Source organism: Anabrus simplex, chromosome 5, assembly GCF_040414725.1.
Source record: "Anabrus simplex isolate iqAnaSimp1 chromosome 5, ASM4041472v1, whole genome shotgun sequence".
NCBI classification, from domain to species: Eukaryota; Metazoa; Arthropoda; class Insecta; order Orthoptera; family Tettigoniidae; genus Anabrus; species Anabrus simplex.
In genome coordinates, this window is record NC_090269.1 from 210,568,998 (window position 1) to 210,589,426 (window position 20,429).

Here is a 20,429-nt window from a genome sequence, read left to right on the forward strand (position 1 = left end):
TAGAGAGTAAATCAATAATTTTCACCTAATGTGCAATGGAGGAACAGAACTGAAAGTAACTTAACCAGCAACTAAATAGATACTGTATAGAAAATATCAATAGTCCACTGTTCTCATCTGTAACAAATGCTATCCAACTTACCAAGAAATGTTTTCTTCACATAAATTACGAACTTTACTGTCATAGATAATACAGGATGACTCTAATGCCTTGAAGAAATACAGTAGTTAACTCTTCTGTGACATCCTATTCTCGAAGATTTCTCGATCAGATGCCAGTCATCAAAAGTAATGTTCTTTTCCTGCATTTTTCACCTCCAGGTTGTTAATGCTCATATATGTAGACAACCCAATGTAAAAAGACAATTTTTTTTTTATCATAAGGGGATATATATCTAGAAATAAAAACACAGGGCATGGAACACAGCTAACCTGTCCTTGAGAACTCTATCTCCTTTCCACCCAATGTGACTGCTTTCTGACCATCCTTGATGTTATCTTGACGTAAGTTGCCATGGACGAAATGGTTGGTCAGTATCATTTCTGTAAACTCTGGCACAGAAAATGGGTAAAATCCCCAGTCAATGGGATGCCAGCGTTGGAAGGCATGATCTGTTGGGACCAACACAGTATATTCCTCACCTACAACAGAGAAATACAATTTCTTAAGCTATTTCTCTTACCACAGAAAGTAAGCATTTTACAATCTCTTATCGACTGTATCTTCAAATAGCATGAACATAAAGGAGCAGTGATTAAAGTGGCTTTAAAGGAGGTGGTAGTATGTAACTAAAAATGAGTAAATGGAAACAGTGGCCACAATTTCAAGAACACTGTAGTAATTATCTCCAATTTCAGAATGCAACAGTTTAAAAAAAAAAAAACTAAATTTAACTGTTTAACATACAACTATGCCTACTTTATAGATTGCCTAATAGAAAGTTAAGTTATAATATCTGCATACATTTAATTAAAAAAAAAAAAAAAAAAAAAAAAAAAAAAAAAAAAAAAAAAAAAAAAAAAAGAAGAAGAACTGACTGTAGGCAGAGGCAAGTACCAGTAATAACAGACTGCACTTATTCTGTTAAAATGCAGCCAGTTTTTTTCTTTTCTATGAATCACACAAACCTACATCCTTGTTTAACCAACATATTGTACACTGTAGCACTTGTCAGTGGCTTGTTCTTTATTACTTTTGTTTTTTGGAAAACTATATTCTTTAAGTTTAAAGGGTACAATACTTATAGTAAATGTTATCCTAAAATCACAAAAGGGCCTTCATTCCTTTTGCAATTTGGACACAAAGTGCATGCTGTCCTCTTTCTCCCTTTTCACAACTATGACTTGATGAATGTAATAATCTATTGCACTTTTTAATTTTCCGTCATGTATGTATGTATGTATGTATGTATGTATGTATGCATGCATAACCACGAGAAAATGGGTGATCAGAATTTAATGAAACCCGGTATGCAAAGTTAGGAATAAGTCACTACAGTCTTAGCTATAAATAATTTTATTCACACTGGATGAAATGGTATTTTAGGGGAAGCTGCCTAAAATTTAATTTTTAAATACGGTACCTATTTTATTGGTCCTATCAAAAAGTACCACATAACAAAAAGTTATAGAGAATACAATTTCTGAACATTTATGTCTAATACAGTTTTAACGTACCAACTATGATAAAAGAATTCATGAATTTAGACTTTCCATGCTCAGTACATATCAAACCCAAGCATTGCTAACATGGAAATATTGTTCAAATGTTAAATGACAATGCTTTTTGTCATGTTTCTTAAGGTGGTCATTGGTCCATATTGACACGGAAAATTGAGAAGATAATTGTAACAAATGAGAAAACATCCTAAAGGAACGATCGCTTGAGGGTTAAAACAAGAGGGAGTCATGAAAGAATGAAGGACTCCCTTTACATTAGATGCCCTAATATCACAGAGCCGGAAGAAAACTAGATGTGAAGGCCTACAATATTGGAACCCAATACTTGGCTTACTTTTATACCGGAATAGAGAGATCAAATCAAGATCAGAAATAATACAAAACAATATTAAACTGCAAAGGGCCACAGAGAAGAAGGAAGTGAGTACATCAGAACAAGCAGACAGGGAGAGGAATACCCACTTATGTGCCTCAGAATCTGGAGAACATGAAGGGCGGACAAAAAATATAGAGGATCGAGGTGACAGTGAATGAATACAGACATGTTATTGATGTGTGCTGATTTTTATCTAAATAAACACACTTCAAGTCCTTTTTCAACACAAATACTGGACTAAATGTGAGTATTACGACTCAGTGTAAACTTCAAGGACTGGACTCGACATAATTTTATTTACTTAGAGTGAACTTTATTATTTTCTGTTCTATGTGTAGAAAACCGTTAGGACATTAATAACCAACAGTTGAACATCGTAATTCAGGGAGGCTTCGAAGCCTTCCACACTCAAAGAAATGGCTTCTTACCAAGGAAATCAGTCTGTACATTACCTTACTGACAGTTCTATAACAGTTCTATATATAATGTATCTAAGCAGTCTCAGATAAGTTATGCTTCCGTAATGCAGTTAACACCAAAAAAAAAGAAAAACAGGCTATTATTAGTGATGCTCACGACAGAATCCCAATACAAAACTATGTCCTTGCTGTAGGAAAAATAACAGATCCAGCTAACATACGTTATATATCTCGTATTTCAAACTCAAGAATTTACACATTCCAATCAAACACGAAAACTGTTCAGGAATTGTCACTCAATCACCCTGTAATCAGAATCAGTAATATTGATCTCACTCTCAGACCATTAATTGTCGCAAATAACAGTGTGATACTATCCAATGTATGTCCTATTTTACGCAACACAGTCACTGAAGAACACTTACAACAACTGGGTATCAAACCAATGTCATCTATATCCAGCCTAAAGGCTGGAATTAATATTCTAGGATCCACACACATTCTTAGCTTCTGCTGACAACTATATGTTAAATCTCATGATTTCAATAAACTACCGAATGCACTGCAAATATATTTTGAAGGAATCCATTATTGGATCTACACTTCCTCAGATGTTCCCACCTGTTTTATTTGCAAAGAAGGAGGTCACCTGGCCCGAGTATGTCCCTCACTACCTGAGACTCTAGAAGAAAATAATCAGCCACCTAATCAACATTGAGTTTCTTCCAAGGAGGACACCTCCAACCCAGCAAACGAAACTATGAATCCTCAGCCAACTACTGACCCTCAGAAAATTATTGAACATTCTAATAACATCTTTTTTCTCTAGAAACCTCCCTCAACAGGACGTCTCATTAAACTTGAACACTTCAGTCCCAATATATGAAGCAAATAAAGAATCACTCATAACTAAACCTCAAGGAATAAAACGACCCTTGCCTCTAAGTGACTCTTCAAATAACACTTCCAAGGCAGATAATTCCTTCTTAGATAATTCTTCTATCTTGGGAGATGATAAAAAGGATGATGAATTTCCTGTTCTAGGATCACATAAAACCCAAGATGTTAAACAGCCTAAGAAGACACTAATGGTATTAAATCCCCTCGGTCTTGAAGAACAACTTCTTCCTGTTAAGGAAGTAATAGAAGCTAATCCCTTAATTTCATACACCGGATTAAGAATGGGGTTTAAATCAGACAACCTGAGGATTTCATGCCTGGCCTTTGCTGATGACCTTACTTTATTAGCAAACGACATGCATGAGGCCACTATGCAGCTTCAAACACTGCACTCTATAGCAGCTAAAGCGGGCCTCATGATCAACATTGGAAAGACCGAATTTATGACAACATCAAAGATGCCCCTACAACAATGGGAGTCAGTGATACAAAACACATCAAGAGAGCTAAAAATGTGAAGTACCTCGAAGATTGGATATCGGAGGACCTATATGAACTTGAACAAATGAGAATCAAATTAGACAAGGCCTACCATGCCTGCAGAAAACTGTATGCCTCAAAGCATTTATCAAAGAATGTAAAACTGAGACACTATAATGCAGTAGTCAGACCATCAGTCCTCTACGCAGCAGAATGCCTATCCCTAACTAAAAAAAACCCACTGAGAGCCCTGGAAGTGCGAGAACGGAAATTCCTGAGAAGAATAATAGGGCCAAGGATCCTACCAGATGGAAGGCGATGGTACAAACCCAACAATGAGCTCTACCAGCATCAAGAAAACCTCATAGATGCCATCAGGAGAAAACGTCTGATTTTCTATGGACACCTATACAGAATGGATCCTAATAGATTATCCCATAAGATCTTCAAGGTTGCTAACAAAGGCAAAGCTACTGGATTCCCCTGGACCAAACAAGTGGACAAAGATCTTGCAGAGCTTAATATTAATCAAGCCGCCATTACTGACAGAAATGCATACCGTTTAATGGTATTTCCTAACATCCCTTACATCAGCTAGCCACAAAGGAGCCGGGAATTGGTCAGAGGAGCGCAGGAAAGAATTCAGCAAGAAAATGAAGGAATACTGGGCCAACAGGAAGGCTCAAGAGGCCACTAAGAACTGTAACGGTTCAAATCCCGTTACAAGATGATATCTGTATTTTATTATTATTATTATTATTATTATTATTATTATTATTATTATTATTATTATTATTATTATTATGTCAGTATTATTATTTCATCTGTGAGATTACTATTATTTTGTTATAATTATTATTCAATTCCAGTACGCAAAGCTTGTCGCATGCGTATTTGTAATTGAGTGTATGCATATATACGTATATGTAGATTATCATTAAATACCTGTACAGTGAGAGTTTCGATGTATCAGATGTGGATGTGACGTCGTTATGTTGTTATACTACTGGCGATTCTGCCAAGTCATTGCTACGCCATGGCTATGTCATCGTATTTAGTTAGCACTGAGCTCACTTTCTTTGAGAAACCCAACGAGCTGGCGGCGGTTTCACAACTGTATGTAATATTTGCCGCATTGTGGGAGTATGTCATTGTTATTTCTGGATATTACGTAGCTGTGTCAACCAACGTCTATAAAAGGTGGATGCATATTGTAGTGTCAGTCATTATTTAAAGGGAAGCAGTACAGTGAACAAGTCTACTAGATGAAGAGGCCTCAGTCGGTCAGTCAACGAGTGTGAACGAGAGATGGAGAAGACTCAGTGAGCCATTAATTATTGGTCATTGAGAGAGTGAGGCCAAAGTTGGTCCGTCACTTAGTGGAAGACACGGACGCAAGGGCTTACCATGGAGTCAGAGAGGGATACCACCTGCAATGAGGTAATACCATACTGACTTACAAAGAAGTCAGATGATATGGAGAAGAAGCAGTCACAAGGATGTATCACCAAGTTAGGCGTGACACATCTACAGTAAACACCAGATCAAAGGAATACGTCGTAATTACACTAAAAGTGTTGAAGGTACAGTCAAGTGAATCAGTGAGGGAAATATTTCGTATAAATTGTTAAATATCCGGTCAAGAAGAATTCAAATTCATGCCTAGTTTCTTTCAGTTGCAATGTCATAATTTCATATTCTCATCTGTTTTATCGCAACAAGACTCACTATTTTTTGATATATTATTTAAAGAATATATATTGTTCTATCAAACTAATTCATGGTTTTATTTCAATGAAAGTAAAATATCTTAACCTCAAAATTAATGGGGAAACCGAATGCCAATCTCCTTTTCCCAGAACTTATATGGTATGTTGTCAAAAGTAAGCTTATTACCCCACACCCTAGAGATAGTCAAGAGTCTCATTCTATTATTGCTGCACTGAGTGGCAGCTGGCGCCCTTCAAATAACGTATGTGTAAGTAAGCAGGTAACAAGTAAGTGTGAGTACAAGGTCCGACGAGTGTGTATTTTATTTAATGAATATTAATTTTCATAATTTTCAAGTTAAATGCAGTTTTATAATATTTGTAAAATTTAGTAAGAGATTTAGGAAAGTCACAGAACACAATCCAGTATGCTAAAAGGGGCAGACGACGACAAAAACACAGCTAGAACACAAGCACCGTGGTCTACAGATGGCCTAAACGCAAAGAAGAAGAAGAAAAAAAGGAAAATCAGCAACAAATATCTTACCTATTGCATTATCTTATACTTCCCATGTTGAAGACCTCATTGAGACACAGCATAAACTACACCTCTGCTATCAAGACAAAAAAATTATAAACCAGAGTACAAGGCTTGTAAAGAAACTACTCACTGCCATGAACAGAGAAAGCAATAGGTCTGCCCCAGATTAGACAATTCCAATAACTGATAAGGATCAAATCTTGTAAATACTTCTCTCTTAAAAGCCATCATGAATTCTTGGATACTGCAGTGGAATATTAATGGATATTACTCTCAATATGAATGTCTACAACAACTTATTAATGAACACCAACCCAAAATTTGCTTACAAGAAACTAATTTTCGAAATAACTACGTAGCTAATATGAGGCATTTCACAGCATATCACAAGAACAGTAAAAATCCCATTCATGCAAGTGGAGGGGTTGCTACTTACATATGTGACAATGTTCCTCAAAGAGAAATACCACTGAAAACCAATTTGGAAGCAGTAGTAGTTACAGTCTTTCTAACATTTTCCCTATGCATCTGTAATGTTTATTTGCCCAGAAGCCAGAACATGGATTTAAATGAATTAGTAAATCTGATAAATAAACTTCCTAAACCACTCCTCCTCTTAGGCGATTTTAACTTCCATAACATCAACTTTATTCTAACACAAGAGGAAGAATAATTGAATCGTTGCTAGATTCTGAAAATTTAATCCTAATAGACTCGAATGGTCCTACTCACTACAATATCCCACATGGAACTTTTAGTACTATAGATATCCGACTCATTGGCTAAATAGTCAGCGTACTGGCCTTTGGTTCAGAGGGTCCCGGGTTCGATTCCCGCCCGGGTCAGGGATTTTAACCTTCATTGGTTAATTCCAATGGCGCGGGGGCTGGGTGTTGTGCTGTCCCCAACATCTCTGCAACTCACACACCACACATAATACTATCCTCCACCACAATAACACGCAGTGTCCTACACATGGCAGATGCCGGCCACCCTCATTGAAGGGTCTGCCTTACAAGGGCTGCACTCAGCTAGAAATAGCCACACAAAATTATTATTCTTAGTACTATAGATCTATGTCTGAGTACTCCAGATGCAGCAATGATACATACATCATCAGGTAGCAAAATCCTTTTCGGAAGTGATCATTTTCCTATCAAAATAAATGAAAACAACAAGCCCCACCCAAATGTATGCCCAAATAAATGGAATACTAAAACATGCCAATTGGCAAGAATACAAAAAAAATTAAGGCAGAGTTATACAGATTACCACCACCTACCCATTTCAAAAATTACAACATTGACTATATTGTAAGAGAATTCACCAATATCCTACTTAAAACCACAGAAAATTCTGTACCAAGGACCAACAATACAACTTACAGAAAATCAGTTCCTTGGTGGAATGTTTCCTGTAAAGATGCAATTAAAAAGAAAAACCAAGCATTCTACAAGTACAAACACCATCCCACTTTCTTTTTGCAAGTTGCTTTATTTTGCACCAACAGAGATAGGTCTTATGATGATAATGGAACAGGAAAGGGCTAGGAAATGGAAGAAAGTGGCCGTGGCCTTAATTAAGGTACAGCCCCAACATTTACCTGGTGTGAAAATGGAAAACAATGGAAAACCATCTTCAGGGATGCCGACAGTGAGGTTCGAACCCATTGTCTCCAGAAAACTGGATACTGGCTGCACTTAAGCGATAAAACAAATTACTGTTCCAAGAAAGTTGTGCTACAGCCCAAGAAGTCATAAAAGAGAGTAAACAAGCATCTTGACTGACGTACGTGTCATCTCTTTCTCATCAGTCTCCACAAAACACAATTTGGAAACACCTATGAAAAATAAGAGGTCTTAAAAAACCCTCACGTATCATAGCCCTCAATAAAATGCCTGGATCAGTTACAACTACACATCATGATATTGCAAATATATTAGGAGAGAACTTTGCAAAAATTTAAAGTGATTCCAACTATAAACAAGAATTTTTATCCTCTTTTTATCCTCTCATGAAAATTATCCTGGTTTACAGTCACATATCCATCTAAGTGCTGACCAATGCTACAATCAGAATTACTGAACTACTACTTGAAAACTACTACTTGAACTCAATAGCTGTCAAAGTACAAGCCCAGGTCCTGATGATATTACCTATATATGACTTCTTGAAAGAACTTCCTCCTCACTGACATATTTAATTTCATTTGGTCACAGAAAATCTTTCCAGTCACTTGGAGAAAAGCTATAGTACTGTAATTCCAATACCTAAGCCTGGCTGCGACCACATGTTACCAGATAACTATTGACCAATAGCTGTAACCTGCACTATGTGCAAGCTAATGGAAAAAAATAATAAATAAAAGACTAAAATGGGTTCTAGAACAACAGAATTTTTTCACTGCAGAACAGTGTGGCTTCTGACAGTTTCACTCAACAGCTGACACCTTAGTAGTATTAGAGTCAGAAATCCTGGATGCCTTTCATTACGGACAACATCTCCTTGCAGTCTGCCTAGATATTTATATTCTTAGTAGCTATAAATGGCATCACGTCATGCATTAACCCTCCGGTAAAGACCTGCCTCTTTGCTGATGATATGACTATTTTTTGCAGAGTTTGCAACCTGTCAACCACCCAAAAAATTATACAAAATTCTCTTGAAGATACTGCTAAATGGGAAAAATACACCGGCTTTACCTTTCTTCAACCTAAACTAAATGCATCTTATTTTCCAAACAAAATAGTGATAGTAACTGCCCAGAATTGTACCTCAAGGGAAATAAAATTGAGATAGTAAATGAAATAAAAATACTAGGAATGACCTTTGATGGAAAAATAACATGGAACTCTCATGTAAAAAAAAAAAAAAAAAAAATTGCCTACATTGAATTAATGTACTCAAATCATTGGCAGCTAACGACTGGGGAGCAGATCTTCATGTATTAATGTGCACTTACAAATCCATGATTCGCGCCAAACTGGATTATGGTTCTATTATATACAATTCAGCTATAGCATCTTCACTGAAATGCTTGATCCGATTCAAAACACATCTTTCAGGATTGCCTTGAGAGCATTCAAAAGTAGCGCGATCTGAAGTATATTAATTGGAAGCTAATGAACCCCCGCTTCGGACTCGCAGAAAACAACTTACTATCAACTATGCAGTAAAGATAGCAGCCTCTCCACACTCCAGAGCACATGCTTATGTTTTCCCATGCTAACAGCTTCAACGCTATTCCCTGCAACAAAATAGACATATGAGGCGGTCCGTTCCAAAACTCGTCTTATCCATTTTTTTTTTTAAATGAGTTAGAGGTAGCATTGCCTTCCTGGTGATGTTTGTGATCGTTCTAACACAAAATTAAGCACCAAAACTCGCCTTTTCCCATAGAAATCTGTCACCAAACTTAGGCTATTGTTCCATAACTCGCCTTATCCACGGCGCTTGCCATTCCAAAACTCGCCATATACAATCAACCAATAGGAACGGATAATTTCAGCACGTGACTCACGCTACAATTTACCCGCGTTTTATGCCAGTCTTTCCACTCTTTGAGTTATTCTTGAACTGTGTTAGTCTTTCATGCAGTTTTGTGCTGTGAATAGAGTGTATTAAGATGACCGAAAATATTGCTCTTGTTGTGGAAGGTATATAAAACTTGCTAATACAGAACAGTTTAACATTCAGGTCTGCCAAAAGACATTCTTGAATGTATTACATGTCAGCAAAGATCAGGTTCAGAGGATTGCCAGAAATCACTTCACAACAGGGAAACTTCCAACAGAAAAGAGGGGAGGAGCTAGGATCAAACCAGAGTACACTGAAAAGAGGCACTCCGTGAAACATTTCATTGAAAGTTTGCAGTGTTGTGAAAGTCACTATTGCCGCGGAAAGTCACCGGTCAGACAGTATCTACCCGGAAATTTAAGCATCGCTAAGCTTTACAAAATGTATAACAACAAATCGCCTGAAGAACTCAGGGTGAAGCGGTGGTTCTTCCGTGAATTTTTTATGCGTTGCTACAACATAGGATTTGGAACACCAGTTACTGATGCTTGCTCAAAGTGCATAGAGCTCAAGGAGAAAATTAAACTTTAAAGTTCGAAGGTATCACTGAAGAATTATTTAATCTTGGAACTTAGAGTACACAAACTAAGCGCTGCAGCTTTTTTCAAAAAGCTCCAAGAAGAAAGGGACAGCATGGCAATATTTTCATTTGACTGCCAAAAGAATCTTGTGAATCCAAAAGTTCCAGATCAAATTGCCTATTACAGTCGCCAATTGTACACCTATAATTTTACCATTGTGAGCGGTACATCACATGCCAAGTTGACATAGGTGAATGTTTTTACATACACATGGATGGAGCATGAATTCAACAAGGGGTCTAATGAAACGTCATCTGCAGTTTACCATCGATTATCACAAACTGATTTGTCAAACTTCACTACTATATGAATTAGTGCGGATGGCTGCGGAGGACAGAACCGCAAATCTACAATGATTGCAATGTGCTCATATTTCTTGACACACACAGCTCTCCTATGACAGGCCACTCATATCTGCCCTCTGACAGGGTATTTGCTCAAGTCTAGAGAGAGAGAGAGAGAGAGAGGGGGGGGGGGGGGAGAGAGAGAGGAGGGGGGGAGAGAGAGAGAGATACGGAAATGCCCTATAATCTGTAATCCAGCAGAATATGAAGACATCTTTAGCAAACATGATGAAGTCTTCAAGTCTGGCAGAGACTGCTCGGTGAACTATTGGAAAATGCTTTCTGAAAATATGATGAAAATGCCTGCATCTTGGCACTTTGAATTTTCTTCAGTGAAACGATTTGTTATCAGCAAAGACTCACTGGGAAATGTCACCCTTATGGGGAGAACCTCATTACAACTCAGACATCGGTTTAGGAAAATCTGTAATGAAAAAGGGAAAACGCCTGCGAGATATACTAATGCCACCTGAATTATTGCCAGGAGTAAACTTGAATCCCGCCAAAGTAAAGGACGTAAAAAGTTTGCTTGAAAAGCATTTTGGAATGGATTGGGATAGGAATGAGTTGCTTTCTTTTTATAAGAATCTGTTCACCTCAATTTCTGTAGACAAAAACAATCTTGTTGAAGAAACAGAAGTTCTTTGTGATGGATCTCAAGAGGAGGGAACAGATTTGGGAGTTTGATTTACAACAAAGTGATGTTTTATTGTTCAAGTTACTTCTATTGTGAATGCAGTGTAGCCTATAAAGGAAGAATTCTACTGCTGTGTTTAATTTATTTGTGAATATCATTATACTGATAGCAAAAAAGGTGCATGAGTGTACTGGTGAGTTTTATTACAACATTATATTCTCAATCCTTTCACTTTTCTTGTTTAAAAATAAGTTGTGTGAGGTAATATATTTTGAATTTTTTTGGGTGCTCCAAAACTCGTCTTATCCAAAATACAAATATAATTTATTGACGTTCTACTAATTATATTTATAATTCTTCAGTAAGACGACCCTATGACTTTGGACTTGAACGCGTCGTAATATATTTAAACAAGTGAGACTTATTTTACAAAAATTACAGGTTTTTCGCTTTTCCTGAAAATTACTTATGATGGATAAGACGAGTTTTGGAACGGACCGCCTCATATAACCTTCGACATTAGGTTTACGCAATACATACAGGAAATAAATTCTTCAGTCCCCCCGATTGCTTCAAGAACTAAAAGAGACATCACATTTTCTCCAAGGAAAGCTGAACCACCACCAATAATATTAGATTTAAGTGAATTCAATAAAGAAGCAACCGACAGTACCGTATTTAAAAAAATGCTATCTGAAAAGTGTGAAAGTCTGCCCAGACACACTCCTATATACACACTGATGGCTCTATAACCGAATACGGTAGTGGCTGTGCTGTTGTCCACCCCGATCGCACAATGAAGTATACACTACCAACTACATGTTCCATATTTACATGTGAACTGTATGCTATCCTAAAAGCTATGGAATCCATAAAGAGTTCCCCCAAAAAAGAACCTTTTTTAATCCTTAGTGATTCTTTATCAACAGCAAAACTCATTCAAAATGCATCATTCTCGAATACACTAGTCAAAGACACACTGTAGACTTACAATACTGTGAAAAATAAAGGAAAGGAAGTTACCATAATATGGATTCCCTCACAAAAGGGCATGAAAGGCAATGAACAAGCTGACATATCAGCTAAAGAAGCAACATGTCTTCCTCTACATGATCCAAACTTTCTTAATTCCCCACACAGATGTTGCTCCTTTTCTTACTACAAAGAACCGAAGACAATGGTTAACTGACTGGACACGGAAACAACCCACAAGACTCCATGATATCAGGCATGGATCTACAGAAAAATTTGATGTTTCATTCCTCCAGTGTCGAGAACAAGTGCTCATTACTAGAATACGTATAGGCCATAGCAAACTGACTCATGCACATAATTATCTTCTCTAAGAAACCTCCACCAATACGTGACACCTGTCAAAAAAGAAAAACTGTTGATCATGTTTTACTAGAATGCCATCTATACGATCAACAATGACATTTGTGTAACTTAAACCAGAATAATAGTGTATGTGACATCTTGAACAAAGATACTCAGTGTCAAAACAATCATTAAGTTTTTTAGACAAACAAACCCATTCAATGACATGCAATCACTATCTGATCAATATGTACTATTGTTATTTTTGCAATTGTAACTATGTAATCAATGTAATTATTCCTCTATGTATAATTATGAATGTCACAATATGACTTTCTAAGCTAAAGCGACAATAAATAAACTTAAGAACAAAAAATATATTAATAATTACGCACGTGCTAAGTAATTAACCCATCAACAATGGGTACTTCAGCTACTAGTACCTATAATAGTACTAAGTCCTGAGGATTAAAGGATGATTCATAGCTTACACAGCACAATATGAATATAAACCAATAAAAATTGATTGAGCTTTTTTAAATGATGGTTGGCAATCGCATAAATAGGATTGTAAATAAAAGTTACAGATCTCTTCATATGGTTATGAGAGTATTTAGGTGCTATAATAAGGATGTAAAGGAGAGGGCATGTTAGTCTCTGGTAAGACCACAATTAAAGTATGGTTCCCTCACAAGGATTACTTGATTAAAGAACTGGAAAGAATCCAAAGAAAAGCAGCTTGATTTGTTCAGGATGACTTCTGAAAAAAGAGTGGTGTTTCCAAAATGTTGCAAAGTTTGGTCTGGGGAGACTTGGGAAAAAGGAGATGAGCTGCTCAACTAAGTGGTATGTTCGAAGTTGTCAATGGATAGATGGTATGGATGACTTTAATAGACGAACAAGTCCAAGTGGTGTTTTTAAAAGAAAGAAAGATCACAATATGAAGATAAAGTTGGATTTCAAGAGAATAAATTGGGGGAGAAGGGAAGTATTCGATAAATTTCCAAATTCTATGAAATTATTGAAGAAAAAACTAGGTAAATGACTGATAGGAAGTCTATCCTAAATGAAGATCAGTGGTGATTGATTGATTGATTGATTGATTGATTGATTGATTGATTGATTGATTGATTGATTGATTGATTGATTGATTGATTGATTGAGTACATCAACATACGTATTTCAGAAAATTGTGTTTTCATTTTTTAATAATACCGTAATTTCCTTCTGCTAACTGTTTGAAATTAAATCAGTGACTTGTACTATGAGGACCCAATATTACATGACTTACTGTTTACTCTTATTCCCTGGCATGCAAAATATATCACACCATTAATTTCACCTCATTAACTCCTCTGATGAAGTTGATGTCAGGAAGGTCATCTGGTCTTAAAACCTCAATATGATGATACTTTGATTTTGTGAACTTCCACATAGAAAAGGTTTGCTCACACCTACAGGTAAGTAGGTAGTCCCAAAAAGGGATAAGAAAACTCCATGCAAAATCTTTGATCCCTCACACTACACTCATAAGATTTTCTGTTCTTCCCTCTAGTTATTCCTATGTTAGTTGGATAAACTCCACTATGCAAGAGAGCGTAGTTAAATTTTGTGAGTCAGGTGTGTGAGCTGGACCTGATTGTGTCAAGACTGGTGAAACAAGCTCACTGTACTTGCCAGCCAGGTAGGTGGAGCAGGAGGCTTTTTCGTTCATCTCTAATGCTTAATCTAGTGGGTACATGTGCTTTCAACCATGTTCCTACCTAATACTTCACTGTCTTTCACCTGTGTTTCTTTTATTTATGCTGCGCCATACACTGATAGCAACTAGTAACTCAATACTGAACACCAAAACTTTCCTTCTTTCTGCAGAATTCAAATACTGAGCATTTTTTTTTTCTACAATAATTCCCATTGTTTGAAGGTTCTCAGTACTTACCATTCTCAATAAGATGGGATACATTGGAGCGCGACAAGAAGTCTCTGAACACTCTCACACCACTCTTGAGGAAGGACAAAACCTGGCTGACATTCTCCACAAATGTTGAATTGTCATGTCCAGGCCCACTTGGTACACTAATCTTCACTAGTGATGCAGGACTTGCAGAAGGCAGTGGCGAGAGGTTCCCTATGTCAAGATCCTGTGGGAACAAGTAGTCATCAAGCACAACCAAGATGCCATGCGGAACTTCCACCATGGACATCTCCACCTTGGCACCGTTAGCATACTGTGTACCTGCAAAGAAACTATCTTTATTTACACTGTGCATTTATAGGAAAGAGGGTGTGTTGTATGGACCAACCAACAAGAAATATCACAGGTTTACAATCATTTGAAAAATAAACTACATGAAATATGTCGAACTACTATTAATCAACTGTATCTTGTCAATATAAGGTAATAATAAAGACCTGAAAATTCATTGACACTCCATTCCCTGTATGTAATGTTATTATAACAGTAGGATGACAGTTGACTGGCCACGAGTCCTTTATCATCAATAATGAGTTGGAGAACTAAAGAATGTTGGTCAGTTTCATTTAAACCCTTCTCAATTTGTCTGAACTCATAGGAATTTCAGTCAAGTTGTTTGTAGAACATGTTCAATTTCTTTTCCTATGATTTAGCCCAAGTGTTTAAATTATAATTTGGTTTAAAAAATACACCTAGTTTGGCTTTTGACTAATTTGTGGACATAGTATTATGCTAATTTTTGAAATTTTCCGCTTGTGCATATAATCCAAGTTTCTGAAAACATGAGTTAGTGTTGGTCCCACTCAACACAAAGTATTGAGACTCTACAGCAGGTATCCACAGCACATGATTGTATGCACAAAAGTGCAGTAATCTATCCCTATAGTTCATTTACCTACTTTCTTAAATGATCAAAGAAGTTGGAAATGTATCAAACATTCAAATTATTCCAATCTCTAATTCCTCTTCCTATAAACAAATATATTCCCCAATTTGTCCTCTTGAATTCCAACTTTATCTTCATTTTGTGACCTTTCCTCCTTTTAAAAACCACTCAACCTTATTCATCTATTAATGTCATTCCAAGCCATCTCTTAACTGACAGCTTGGAACAGTCTGCTTAGTAGAGCTGTTCATGCCCTTACTTCCAAGTCTTTGCAGCCCAAAGTTTGCAATATTTTCATAACACTGCTCATTTTTCAGAAATCGTCCAGAACAATTCATGCTGCTTTCCTTTGGATCTCCTCCAGTTCTCGAATCAAGTAATCTTGGTGAGGGTCCCATACACTAGAACCATACTTTTTTTTTTTTTTTTGCTAGGGGCTTTACGTCGCACCGACACAGATAGGTCTTATGGCGACGATAGAACCATACTCTAATTGACCAGTGTAACTACCTACAGTGAAATTAATGCTACAAAGTTCTTGAGTCATAAACATTTAAAATCCTTCAGAACAGGAAGGTTTTGTTCAAGGCCGAGGCAGATGGCAGTAGACACTTAACATGCAAAAACTCATTGAAAAAATGTATGAATTCAACATACCAATGCTAATTTGGTTTCCAGATTACAAGAAAGTAGTTTACAGTGTTCGTAAGTGTAAGCTTTTGGAAGTATTGCATGAAATGGGCGTTTCTCCTCATCTTACTGCTTTGATAAAAAGCTTATATGAAAACACCACCACCCAAGTTAACCTGGACTGTGGCTTATCAGAGGCCTTCAAAGTATCAAAAGGAGTGAGACCAGGTTGTAGTCTGTCCCCCACTGTTGTTCAATATATACGGGGAATACATCATGTGAAAGGGCTTAGACAGCTGGCATAGTGGAGTGTCAAGTGGAGGAAGGATATTACAGAATCTGCATCTTTTATATGATACTATTCTATTGGCAAGCAGTGAAGATGGCCGGGCTGAGTGGCTCAGACGGTTAAGGCGCTGGCCTTCTGACCCCAACTTGGCAGGTTCGATCCTGGCTCAGTCCGGTGGTATTTGAAGGTGCTCAAATACGTCAGCCTCGTGTCGGTAGATTTACTGGCACATAAAAGAACTCCCGCGGGACTCAATTCCAGCACCTCGGCGTCTCCGAAAACCGTAAAAGAGTAGTTAGCAGAACGTAAAACAAATAACATCATTATTAGCAGTGAAGATGAACTTGCATTGGGTAGAAAATGAAAGTCTTCAACTTGGATTCAAAGTGAACTGCAGCAAAACCAATGTGATGGTTGTTGATAGAGGAAAGAAGCTCCAATTTAATGATCATCTAGTAGGCCTAGATGCTATTAATGAATTTGTTTATCTTACCACCTTGCTGAACAACATTGGCAGCTGCAAGAAGGATAGAAGAAGAATTGCTCTTGGAAAAGATGCTATGGATAAGCACCGAATGATATGGCACAACCGAACAATCGGTAAAAACACAAAGAAACTTGCTGGTTTGTGTCTTAGTATTTTCAGTCTTCTTCTGTGAATCATGGACAGCGTCCGACTCGTTGGCTGAATGGTCAGCGTACTGGCCTTCGGTTCAGAGGGTCCCGGGTTCGATTCCTGGCCGGGTCGGGGATTTTAACCTTCATTGGTTAATTCCAATGGCTCGGGAGCTGGGTGTTTGTGCTGTCCCCAACATCCCTGCAACTCACACACCACACATAACACTATCCTACACCACAATAACACGCAGTTACCTCCACATGGCAGATGCCGCCCACCTTCATCGGAGGGTCTGCCTTACAAGGGCTGCACTCGGCTAGAAATAGCCACACGAAATTAAAAAATTAAATTAAATCATGGACAGCGAAGACCAAGGACAAAAAGTGCATCTACGCATATGAAATGTGGTGTGGTGCTGGCGGAGGACGTTACGAATACCTTGGACGGAGAAAAGATATAATTCCTCGGTATTCTGAATCGACTCTCAACTTTTGTTAGATCGAGAATCCTTGAAATACTAGTTGTGCAAGGAAAAGTAAATGGAATCAGGCCGCATGGAAGAGCTCACAGAAGATGGATAGACCAGGAATGAGTTAGCTGGAAAATTGATAATGTCCAATAACGGACCGTTTATATTGGTATTATAAATTTACTCATTCAGGACAAATATTTCAGTTTCCCTATGGGAATCAACATCTATATCATGAAAGAGACTGGTTAAATGTTTATGGTACAAGAACTTTGTAACAGCCTTAAATTCAGTGGGAATATGCTAAGCAGCACTCAAGTTAGAAGAGTTATTTAATAATATCTTTTTAAAGGTATTGCATGAATACAGGGTATATCAGAGCTATACCGACAAAGAAAAAATTCGTGTTAAGAGTGATGGTACGATTGGATTGGTGGGGGAAATTGTTCTTTTCGAGAAAATGAGGTTACTTTATTACTTCTGGACGCGCGATTCAAACTGACGAATTTGCCGTATTTGCTATGCCAGAGCACAAAGCGCTGCCGTACTTCAGGGAAGAGGAAGGAAGGGAGAGGAAGCCAGGTGTATGATGGAGACAAAGATAATTCTCCACATGTATGCACAAGTTTCTTCATTCGACTCACATAGGATTGTCCTTGTCTCTTACAGGCAATATCCATAGTTCATTTATTAAACAGCTGTAACTGCACACAGAGTACAAGAACACGCTGTAATTAAGACACACATATCAGTCAAAGGATGCACCAGATTGTTTCTCCTCTCGTCTGTTGGTCGCAGTAATATTCTTTATTATTTAACATGCTTGAAGATGTAACGTTGCTGCCCCACAATTGTGTATTCCTTCACTCACAACATTGTAAATGGAATGAAATACTGAACGATGCAAACAATATGCCCAATGGTTTGATTACAGCAGATGTTCTATATGGCCCTCTCCTACTTCGATGCACAATTCACAATGGTGATGGATTCTGTTCAGGATGTGTGATGTGTCGTGCATGACCTGGAAAGCTGTCTGTGTTCTTGGTACATCTTTTCTTTCTATGGGTTTCGAATAGTGGTCAATTTATGCAGAACGAACTGTACATTGGTTACCGGGGCTGGGAAGTGACAATGCAAAACGAACGAGAAACTTGTGCATTCGCAGCAAGCATTACCTCTGTCTCCCACTTACCACCCCTTCTCTTCCCTCCTCTGACGCACAGCAACAGGCAGTGGCTGGCTCTCTGGCTTAACAAATACGGCAAGTTTGTCAATTTGAATTGCATGCCCAGAAGTAACAAAGTAACCCAATTTTCTTGAAAAGAAACTTTTTTTTTTTTTTGCTAGTGGCTTTATGTTGCACCGACACAGATAGGTCTTTTGGCAACAACAGGATAGGGAAGGCCTAGAAGTTCGAAGGAAGCAGCCATGGCCTTAATTAAGGTAAAGCCCCAGCATTTGCCTGGTGTGAAAATGGAAAGCCACAGAAAACCATCTTCAGAGCTGCCGACAGAGGGATTGGAACTCACTCTCTCCCAGATGCAAGCTCACAGCCACGCGCCCCTAACCGCAAGGCCAACTAGCCCGGTTAGAAATATTTTTTCTGCCAATCCGATTACACCATCGTTCTTAACATAACGCGAAGAGCATCCCTGATTTTTTTTTTGTCGGTATAGTTCTGATAAACCCTGCATTATTTACTGGAGTGCATTTTTGCAGAAATTGAATCCAGCTCACAGTGCCACTATGCAATAAAGTTATGATGGAAGCTAAAGAAAAGGAAGAAGCAGCAGCAGCAGCAGCAGCAGCAAGAGCTTGAGGTAGTTTAGTGTGATTAAGTTTTAAAATTCAAGTATGTTTCATACTGAATGTACTCTATCGATGAACTTTTCTTTATATTACTCCACTGCTTATACACAATGTAGTTGATTTCATAAGAGTGGAAGTTCAGCGATCAGCATACACTAGAAAAGACAAACAAACACTACTGTACAAAATTGACTGATGTTAACAGTTATATTATGAAACAGAGTTGTAATTCCCTCCACCTCCCTACAATTGCACATAGAAATGTTTTAACTTTGTGTGAAAATTCTGAATGAGGGAACCTACTGAAAATGCTAGTGATCATTGTCATTGTCATCATCATCATCATCATCATCATCATCATCATCATCATCAAGTCCTTCCAGTGAGCTGGGTACGATGTTTAAGAATGATGTGCCTCCATTTATTACAGTCCTGGTATGCTTCTTTTCTCTCTGGGGCATCCCATGTTTCTCCTCTCTTCTCTAGGTCTTCTCTTATCTGGTCTAACCATCTTTTTCTAGGGCGTCCAATTATTGGTCTTCATCCTAGAACGATCTTTTCAAAATACTTCCTTGGTGTTCGAGTTGCCTGCATCCGGTTAACATGTCCTAGCCACTTCAGCCGTGAAATGCTGATAAAGGATAATATTTATAAACTATACCTGAGTAGAGTCCAAGAATAGTTAGGAGAGGATGAGTATTTTTAATGCCAAGGACCAACCTGCTCACCCTTTTTATGATACACTAACTAATAAAAAGTTATTTGAGCTACTATGCCATAGATAATTTAGAGGATAATTTGACTCTCTGTGGTAGGCTATGTCCCTGGAAAGGAGATCGTGCATGGTGCACTGCTATTGGACTTCAAAGGTGATATAATTGTGGGCTCGGTAGGTTGTCCAGCAGGGTAATAACTGTAAAGTTAAACAGGCTAAAATGAACTGTGGCATTAATTTTTACTAAGATGTATGGACATTACGACAATGGTGACCATTTTGTACGACCAAAAAATAAGATCAATGAACATTGTAAAATGCTGAGACCTGAAATTGTCAAAGACAAGGTACATCAGACAAGCATTACAGGCAGCAGTAAGTGTGTCTTTCCATTGGAACATTGCAAACACATGTCCACCATTTCAGATACCTATACTGGAAGTACAGCACCACATAAGCTGCATTGTATGAAGG

At 37.7% G+C, this 20,429-nt stretch overlaps 1 protein-coding gene across 1 annotated transcript in view; it reads right to left on the bottom strand.

The window, feature by feature from the left end:
• LOC136873921 (periostin) overlaps nucleotides 1-20,429 on the bottom strand; it is a 176,913-nt gene that overhangs the window by 23,018 nt on the left and 133,466 nt on the right. Inside the window, exons 3-4 of the mRNA XM_067147273.2 lie at nucleotides 14,500-14,796; nucleotides 433-642 (exon numbers count right to left, since the gene is read on the bottom strand). Of these exons, the coding sequence (XP_067003374.1) occupies nucleotides 433-642; nucleotides 14,500-14,796 (507 nt within the window). The remainder of the gene's footprint in view (nucleotides 1-432; nucleotides 643-14,499; nucleotides 14,797-20,429) is intronic.